This window comes from Agelaius tricolor, unplaced genomic scaffold (genome assembly GCF_023055355.1).
Source record: "Agelaius tricolor isolate 1412-34295 unplaced genomic scaffold, bAgeTri1.0.p SCAF_6, whole genome shotgun sequence".
Taxonomy (NCBI): Eukaryota; Metazoa; Chordata; class Aves; order Passeriformes; family Icteridae; genus Agelaius; species Agelaius tricolor.
In genome coordinates, this window is record NW_027269266.1 from 50,359,124 (window position 1) to 50,369,054 (window position 9,931).

Below are 9,931 nucleotides of genomic sequence, written 5' to 3' on the forward strand. Positions count from 1 at the left end.
TGTGTGCTTCTGATTTGCGTGACATTTGAAAGTATGCCATTTAATTAAATTTATGCAAATCGATTCTTGCTTTTGACAGCCCTCCTTGACAGATTCCCTGGTTGGCATCTGGGTGGGCTGATGAAAAGCAGGCTTGGTTTATGGAATAATTACTTATGCTGCTACCTGAAATGTGAACTTTAAATTTCTTACAGGATTGCTGCATGTAACAGTAGTTGCAGTTGCTTTTTCTTTGGATTGTGGCAGGAGATTGACTTAACAATTCTCTCCTTCTTTGTCAATGTGATGCTTTCCCCAGCACAAAATGTTTTGCAAGAGATGAGAGGGATAGGACCAAGTTCTGATTAGCGGTCTCCTTTTTGGCCTCTTTCTGTGTTTAAAGTGATGAAACATATGTTTTTCTATTATTCTTTATATTCTTCTTTTTGAAGCACTGAAAGAAAAAATTTGGCAGGTGTTTTGCTGGCTATGCTTTCATACCAGGCACAGGACTTGTGATAACAGACAGCAGTGTTTGTCCTGGAAATCAAGTGCTGTTGCCAGGCCTTAATTCAAAATGTTACGGCTAAGCAGCTGGCAAACCCTGTTCAGAGAGAGGCACTTCCTGTATCAAGCTTGTGTATTTAAGAATCTTGCATGTTAGTTGCTTCTATTATCTTACTAAATAGTTTGGCAGGGGATACCAGCTCCAAAGGACTAGATCTACAGTAGTGCATCAGGTTTGTTTTGTTGGGGATATTTAGGTTGGGGTTTTTGTTGTTGTTGGTTTGGGGTTTTGTTTGTTTGTTGATCTGTAAAGTGACTTAGGCAAAGGTGAGCATCAAAGTGGCTTTATAAAGGTGGAATTCTGGTGTTAATCAGCTAAATTCCTTGCTTTTGTTTGCTTCTTTCTGTATGAGCCCTCTATGTTTGAAATGTATATCCGTTGCAGTAAACTTTGCAAAAGTGTTCCTTTGCTCAAACTGACTACTGCTTCTGAGTATATACTATACAAATATACAAGTACTCATAAAGGAAATGTGGGATTCCTGCATGTATTTGTGGCAGAGAAGAGTCCTGTGCTATGCAAAATTCTTGTGCATTTTTGGCATGGAATTGAAGGCAGACAGTGAGCAACCAGGAAGAATTAGTCATGAAGACCAGACCAGCAATTTAGGACCAGATTTGATATCCATTATTCTGTTTTACATTTCTTGGAGGCAGCATCACATACAGAAGTATTTTCAAATTCTGGTTTGGGAATAGAAAATGAAGAAAAAAGGACCACATAGCCTTCAAATAGATTGTAGGTTTTGGAACCAAAGGCCTTGAACTTGAGCTTTTTCTTTGGGAGTCCTGATTTTGAAAACAAAAACCAGGAAAGTTTTTTCTTTTACCCTGCAGGAAAAGGAGAAACAACCTACTAAGAAAAGAAAGAGAAGTCTATGAAAAATAGATTATTAAAATCTAAAATAAATTTTATATGGAAATGCCCTACACAAACAGCAAAACATCTGTCAGGAACAGCTTCCTTTTGTTTTCATTAATACTTCAATTGATGTGTGTTTATTCTCTGTTTTTATTCCACAGACTTTTAAAGAGGATAAATACCTGAAAGATGCTATGGATTGCAGTGATGTCATCTGGCAGAGAGGTTTATTGAGAAAAGGTTATGGGATCTGCCATGGTACTGCTGGCAATGGCTACTCCTTCTTGTCTCTCTATAACCTAACTCAGGACAGAAAGTACCTCTACCGAGCTTGCAAGGTGAGCTCTGCAGCATGCCAGCGAAATCACTGCTCCCTTTCACATCCCAGTGCCTGTACAAACTGGGCTGGGGGTGGGCTGATGTGCACTGGGGCTGGCTGGGACACTGGGTGGGGTAACAGGGCCCATCACTCGCTCCACTCCACTCACTTTGGCTGGATGACTTTACCTGTGTATGTGGGGCAGGCACTGTCTTAATAAGCAGAGTGAAACAGACAAATTATTTGTAAGAGGGGAGGGACTAAATGTATTCAGAGGACAATAAGAGCCTGAAAATTAGCCTGCCTGAACAATAACAGACTGATATTATGTGGTGCTAATTATTCCACTGAGAGTTTCACTATCCTCCTCAGGTCCTCAAGCTGTTTGTACTTGTATTTTGTAATTATTTGTTTTCAGACTAGTGCCTGTTTGGGGCTTTTAGAGCTCTGAATTGCAGTTATTAAATTGCTCACTTAGAGTTTTTTTATTAATACAAATTGCGGAGAAAAACACATTCCGAATTTTTTCATTGGAATTGTCCAAGTTCTGCTCTCAGCTCCTGACTGTGCTAGCACTTACTGAAGGAGAAGGCTTTCTCTGCCTGTTTTCTTACCTAGTTAGACCTTGGTTTGGTTTGTTGGATTTTTTTTTCTGGTTTAATTCACTGACATGAGCTTTCTTTCAAATTGTGTACACAGATTTTTAGGTGAAGCCTTTTACACAGTATTGAAATTTTACACAAATGAAATTTGACGAGTTGCTTCCTAGGTGCTTTTTAGTGAATATTGGCCATATGTAAAGTTACTGTATTCATCTCTGCAGTCAGCCTGTCCTCTCTCAGCAGAGCTTTAAAAATCTGCTGCTTGTCTCACATTTACCAAAGCATCATGCTGTGAGGACACCTGTAGACATACCTGCATCCTAGAGATTGAAATAAAACCCTAGTACTCCCACAGCAAATGTGTGACTTTGTTACACATGGAGTCACCCACTGCTGATGTGTGAGCCACAGCACCCTGCAGGCCTTGCTGGCAGCATGGCTGTCAGCTCTCCCTATCATCCTCCATGCTAGCACACCTTCTGCAGCTCTGGATAGCATTGGCAGCTCCTGGTGGTGCTGCATTTCTGGCCCAAGAGAGCCCAGGTGTTTGTCCACACCTATCTAGAGAAAAGCTAACATGTCTGTCTCAAAGCCAGAAAAGGCAGAGACTCTGATACATACCTGAAATCCCTTTAAGAAGGAGGTTGTGATGCAGTGGCCAAAGACTGCTGGAGCTGCCCACCATAGTCAGGCAGTGGATTTGCAGCCTCTCTGCCACTCAGCATCTCCAGCATCCCCTTGGGGATGCTAAGTGGGAGAGTGGGGAGACAACAGGCAGAGTAAGGGGAAACATGCAGAAGAATTTGCTTGTCTGGCATTTTTGAAATATTTTCTTTCTGAGCCAGAGTGTGCAGGGAAGCAAACATGCAGTTATGTTGGTACCTAGAGGCATGTAACTGAGAGAATGAGATGGCTGCCCTCCCAGGAGTGCTTCTTCACACCGAAAACATCAAGCCCAGGGGAAGGAGTCTTTCCTGGAATACCTGCCTCATGAAGCTGTTTCACAAATGAACCACAAGAACTTGAATAGAGGGAGACCCCTGCTTTGTCCTTCACATTTTATCCTCACAGCTTTTCTCTCAAATTGTCAGGAGCTGAGGGACTTTTAGCTGGCCTGTGTGTAAGAGGCAACAGGGGCTGTGGCATCCTGGGCTGCAGGCAACAGAGCATTGAGCCCTGTGCTGTTCAGCCTTGTGACTGCCACTGTTGGTGGCAAGCATGCCAGTCTGTGTGACAAATAATGTCAGATGTCTTCCTAAGATAGTGTTTCTTCTCCCTCTTCTCCCCCACCAGTTAAACAAAGATCCTGTGGCTTACTGGATCCCAGTTGTGCTGAAGTTATGTACTTGCAAATGATGGTTGTGTTTCAGTAGCCTAAGGTGCATTTTTTAAATTTCTGTTGCAGTTCCCAGGCTGGAAGTAATAATCAAGGCTAGTGTGCAATCAGATGTGGATGTTGCAAGAATTGATTGTAGCTTAGAAACATGCCATAAACATGTTTGGTCCTCACATTTAAGACAGGATTACATGGGAGAATTAAACCATAGTTTGGAGATCTATACCCAGAGGGTGCCCAGAAATGTTTAATCAGTTCTTAATAACAGTGTGAATCACAGTGTTTGTGGTTTTTTCCTTGTGTTTCCAGAAGACACACACATATGCACATACCTCTATCAAGAGAAGATCATCATCCTCCACTAAATATTTAAACAGAACAGAGTGGGGAGGGGAGGGAGAGAGGAGATACCACCCCTTTCCTTCTAATGAACAGACTGATGGCTCTGGTATCATGTTTAGACCCCATAGAGCCCCAGCTCTAGGGCAGGGGCACCCTCTATTTAGGCTGATGTGTTTGCTAGCAGGTAGGCCAAACTGCAGGGGGAGCAGGGAGGGACCTTTCAGTTGTTTGCTTTGCAGGATTCTGTGCATGTATTTCGAACAAGCAGTGGTTTGCATCCAAGCACAGAAATGCCAGAGGAACTTGTGCCCCCCTGATGCTCTGGGGAGCCATAAAGGAGAAGTAACTGGTTGTTACTGAATTGATCCAGATGTAGTTCATAAGCCATGTGTGTCTAATGTAGCTACTGCAGCAGTGCTGATCAAATGTGAGAAAGACACTTAACTGTTAACTCTTTTTAATGGTAATCCATCTCTTGCAACAAAACATTGATGACCATAATTGTCTAACTGTATTTATAATGATTTTTCATAAGGCTTGGGGAGAGCAAATAAATGAAACTAATTAATGACAGCTGAAGATTGAATACTCTAACTTAGTGCACAGAAATGAAAGTAAACCAAAATGCAATTAACAGCTATAAGTCTTCAGTTTGTGGATAAATTAAGCACCAAGAGAGATAAGAGACTGATACAATATTAGTAAATTTTGACCAAGTATATCTGTTCTTACAGCATGTTTCCTTGGCATGTAGCAGGGTTGATTTACAAAAAGCAGATGTCTACCCCACCATTAAGTTGTTATGAAACTGAAACTCATTCTATGCAAATACATATTTTAAAACTTGATTGCAGGCCTTGTCATGGTTGAAGGAGGACAAATTGATCTCAGTGATTTATGTGTTGTGTGTCTGCTTACACTTACATTTTGTACCTATTAATGATATTCAGGTACTCAAGCTTGCATTTAACAGTCTTGAATAAAAATATATTTTTAATGTGTTCCCCAGTTTGCTGAATGGTGTTTGGAGTATGGTGCGCATGGATGTCGTATTCCTGACCGACCTTATTCCCTCTTTGAAGGTAAAGTGCTGGTGTTGCAGATGGTCTTGTACTACAGCAAAGAGGGGCATCCTTGCAACTTTGGCACATGTGTAGGAGTTGGGAAGTCTTTGGTGGGTTCCTCCACTATTAAACCCCCCATACCATCATCTCTGCCTAAAAGAAGGCAGGGGGTAGAGAAGGACAAAGAAAAATCATTCACTGTCACAACTCTCACTCCTGCTTTCATTTCAGCAGCTTGAATGTAAAACCAGTGGCAGTGTTAGTCCATAATAAAATTCTACTGTGCTGATGCAGCTTGGTTTAAAGCAAACAGAAGTTCAGGAAACAGTTTTGTCACAGGTGGCTTTTCAGAGGGACTGGGCAGAGGAGCAGCTGTGGGTAGGGGGTCTCCAGCTTGCTGCTAGCTGTCAGAACTAGGCCTTCTCTGCTGCCATACTCAACCAGGGAAAAGGTAGTTTTAATATGAACCCAAATCACTTGAACAGGAAAGCAGTGCAGAGTTCTTAGGGGCTTATCTTTAAGTTCCAAGATGTTACCAGATACTTTCCTAGAGCTTTGTATTTTTTTAATATAGCTTATTTTCTATTCCTTGTATCATCCTCATGTTACAGAATCAGTAGCAAGGAATTACAGATCCAAGTAGGATTTAAGGTAGCACCACAGCTGCTCCATGAACAACGAGCCTCGTGTGCCACCTGCCGCAGATACTTGAAATTACAGCAGCCGAGCGGGGATATTTGCAAATTAACAATCCAGGGCATGAATGAACACAAGAGAGCAGGAGTTTATATGCAGCCCTTCTAAATTCAGAGTTATTGTCTTAATGCTTATAGGAGAAAAGCATAAGTATTCCTATTTCTGAGAGCTCTTGTAGGGAGGGAAAAGAGCATGCATACAATCTGTTGTATAAAAGCTTAGAAATTTGTTGAGAAGGTGAAACAGTGCAAAGAGCTGGATGATTTGTGCTTGAATGATGGCATAGAGCTTATATTATGGTTTTTAATTGTCTAGATTTTTAAAAGAAAAATATAGAAGTCTCATATTTGAGATGGAAAAACCTCTTAAATTGGGGCTTTGTTTCTTTTTGTAGCCAAAATGATGCTTGCAGTTGTCCAATTCTGCCTGAACATGTGTGCTTTGAACAGAAGTTGCATGTGCATCTTATGGAATTGTCCTAAGTGTTTTGTTTCAATCAGATATTGTAATTCAGAAAGGTTCCTTTATATATATATGCATAGCTGTTTATAAAATAGGATTTTAGCATAAAAATGAACTTGTATTTGTATGATTTCCTTGTTGTGCCTCTCCTGTCTGTCACCCTCTGAGTTCTGTTGGGTGATGCACTTTGGGGTCTGGATGGCCTCTTCATGGATAGTGAGGAAATGAATCTGTACTTCACAAGTGCAATAAAGTTCTGGCTTTTTCTTTTAACCAGTGAAATGAGAAGCAAGAGCTGCTCAAATTATGAAGGACAGTCCAAGGTTGGATTAACTTTTTCTTAATTTGAAATAGCATTGAGGTTGTTCAGTTGAAGAGGTGTTAGCAGAAACATCTTCATTCTTGCCTTTGATACTTCCAAAGAAAATTTGGTTTTTGGGCAAAGTACAGATGAACTTGCCTTTCTGTAGGGTCTAAGTTCACCTCTTTTAAAAAAGATGCCAGTGAGGGAGGTGTTCAAATAGGTGCTGTTGCCTTTGCTGTCAGCTGTGCTATTTTAATGTGCGCAATGATCTCCTTCTCGTTATGTTTTAGGCATGGCTGGAGCTATTCACTTCCTCTCAGACATTTCAGTACCGGAGACTTCCCAGTTTCCAGCGTTTGAACTTAGACCTCAAAGGAGGGAAAACAAAGTGGAACAGGACAGCTAAAACCATCATTTTGAAAGGAAACTGATGCCAAAAGAGATGAGACTGTTTCGTGCCTCTGATAGTGAATGAACTTGACACTGACCTGACAGATGGATAAACCCCTTTTCTCACCCCTTCTGCCCCAAAGGACCATGAAGTCATTAGAGCATGAACAGGAGAAGCCACACTTGAGTTCTGTTAAAGTGACACCTTCAGATGTAGGACCAGAGAAGTCAAGTTTTGAACTTTTCTCTCTTCTGTTGTATTTGTCTCTTCAGGTCTTTGCCATGCTCTGCACGTTTATTGGTGTTGTGTGTTGATCCGAGTCTTTTGTTGTTAGCCAAAAGTTGGTCTCCGTGTGAATCTCTGTCCTGTACCTCCGTGCATGACTCACAAGAGCAGTGTTGCTTTCTGCAGTGTGGTTACCCGCAGGGAGAGCTCGCTGCAGGACAGTGCCCAGCTTCACTGGTGTGCTGGCAGCTCTACAAAGAGATGAAAATGTTTCTGTGTTCATTTTTTTCTGCCTTTTTCTCCACAGTCCTTACAAGCTAAGCCAGTGGAGATCAGCCTGTTTTGTTGAAGAGGCGTGAGGCCATTTCTGTTTTCAGAAAGTTAGCAGGTTGGAAGGGATCTGACTTGTCTTTTGCTGCTGTTGTGGGAGGCTTCTTCTGTTGTTCCCTTTGATAGCTGCAGCTGGTTAGTGTGTTAGGTGCTTATAGCAGGGGGGAGATGGTTCTTCCCACCACTGCAAAGCCCATCCCATGCCATGAGCTTAAACTGCAGGTGGAGTCACTCAGACTAACTTCCCTCTACCACCAACAGCAGAGCCTGGACAGCGTAACTGCTTCTCCTTTCCTAGACCTCGATTTGGAATAAACCTCTCCTGCAGCATCTCAAATACAGATGAGCAAGGGAGGCTGCCAGGGCAAGCCTCCCATGCAGGTAGCTCAGGATGGTTGTTACTTTGGAACCAAAGTGGTGATTTGTTCTGGCCCTCCCCTCCCATGTAGTAGTAGAGGAGTGATAAGTACCAGCTGCTTTTGGAAGCTGCAGAGATTATTGAGCAATATGAAGCCGTTGCTAGTGGCTGTAATTGAAGTATAATTCATCTTCAAATCCACACAGTAAAAGCTCTTTTCCCATAGTCTTAACTGCTGCTAGTGCTTTGCTTCCCCCTGTAGTGTGGTGGGGTTTGTGAAATAATAGACCTGCCTCCAGGTGCTCCTGAGTGTCAGGCCATTGGTTTGGGAGAAGTGGGACATACTTTGAGTACTCTTAGAGCAGGCTTATGTGTCAAGTAGTACCTGAAGTGTAGTGCACTCCCAGTCACTTGGGCTCTGTGGTCATCCTCCCCCAGGTCTCCTTGTGCTCTCTCAGTCCAAGTGCTGATTTTAATTGGTATCTTCTGTCAGGTGTGAGTGTGACAGATGGCACAGTTTGACCTTTAGGGCACACATCAGGATATCTGTGACCTGTGGGCCATCTGCTGAGTGCCAGTGTCTGTGGTTGGGCTAGGAGATGCATTGTGGCTCCTGTATAAATCGGTGACTTGATTTGTCACCTGGCAGGTGACTTCCTTGAGCACGTTCCAGTGCCCCTTGCCAAATCCCTTGCGATGTTAATAATTTCTCCATTCAATTCTGCTGGACAGCAGCAGCAATGTAAGTGCACAAACAGCTTAGTGTCACAGTGTAGCAGCTTCTCTGCTGGTTTGTCAGGGAGGATTAAAACATGGGAGCAGCAGAAGAGAATTCTCCACCCCTCTGGCAAAGGCAGAAGGTGAGATGGGAGCAACAAACCCAGCTGCATCTCTACAGCTAAAGATTGGGGAAAATGCTGAAAGGGAGTGGGGAATGCTGCATGGCAAGCAGCTGGGCTGAAGCAAACAGGAGCAGAGCAGAAAAGTGAGGAACAGAGGGAGTTATTAGTGTGGGGGATCAGTGAAGAACAGGAAGAGCTGGAAGGTTATGCAGGCAATGCACAGTGTACCAACAGAGACATCTCGATGAGAGATTCCTCATGCCAAGAATGCCAAGAGCTAACTCTGTTTCTTTCTTCAGCCTGTGGATCCCTGATCCTGCCCATAGAAAAGCCAGGAAGGAAACTTGCCCGGGAAGTCTCAGAGAAATACTAACAGAGGTAGATGGCAGCTCTGATCCTGTTTCACATCACCCCCCACCTCTTTGTTCCTTCCCCTCCACTGTGGGTGCAGAGCATGTTGGGTGTGTTAACAGGGAAAGGGCTCACCACATTTACAGGAACTGCCTGCAAACCCTGGCCACCCTGGCAAATCCCAAGCCTCTGTTGTATGGACTGTTTAACTAGGGGGTCAGCTGGCAGGTTTTTCATTCAGTGATTATCTGCATATTGGTCGTGGCTACTGTGCTTGGAATGGCTACTGTGGGAGGTGAGTTTGGCTGGCTGGAGCCTAAAGGGAATTAAAACCTGTTAGTTTTTAAAATGCACAGATATATACACACTAAGAACAGCTGAATGCAGAGCAGATCCCCAGGATGCTGGAGTGTACCTGTCAAGATAATGAGCAAGTCAGCTACCTGCTCTTTGGTACCATAGCCAGCCTTCTGCCATGGTGGGGCCTGGCACCATCCTTCTCTGCAGAACCCTCTCAGAACTGAGTAAGACTGGAAATGTATTGAGCTGGAAGTGTCTTGACAGTGCATCTGCCCCATCTTCCTGATGTGACTTTCCCCGTGGCTCCTCCTTTCTGTTTGTCACAGCATTGAGGTATCTAGGTGGCCCCTTAAGGAAAGCTACAGTGTGAAGGTGAAAAAGTGCATTTCACCAAGGCATTGTCGTCAGAAATGACATCAAACTACAAATGTAGAAAATGTCTTAATATTCCCTGGTTTGCTTTGTCTGTGTGTAATAGTTCATCTGTTGCAAAAAGCAGTAGTGTTAAAAATGGAAATGCCCTTTGGGCAGAAAAAGAGGAAAAAATGCTGATGTTTTGTTCTTTGGCTTTATTAGTAAAGATTAAGCTATGTGGTGGTAA

General features: G+C 43.1%; 1 protein-coding gene across 1 annotated transcript in view; it reads left to right on the plus strand.

The window, feature by feature from the left end:
• Window positions 1-9,931, plus strand: part of LANCL2 (LanC like glutathione S-transferase 2) — a 33,299-nt gene extending 23,368 nt beyond the window's left edge. Inside the window, exons 7-9 of the mRNA XM_071429767.1 lie at window positions 1,570-1,746; window positions 5,017-5,089; window positions 6,824-9,931. Coding sequence (XP_071285868.1) covers window positions 1,570-1,746; window positions 5,017-5,089; window positions 6,824-6,939 — 366 coding nt within the window. The 3' untranslated portion in view covers window positions 6,940-9,931. The remainder of the gene's footprint in view (window positions 1-1,569; window positions 1,747-5,016; window positions 5,090-6,823) is intronic.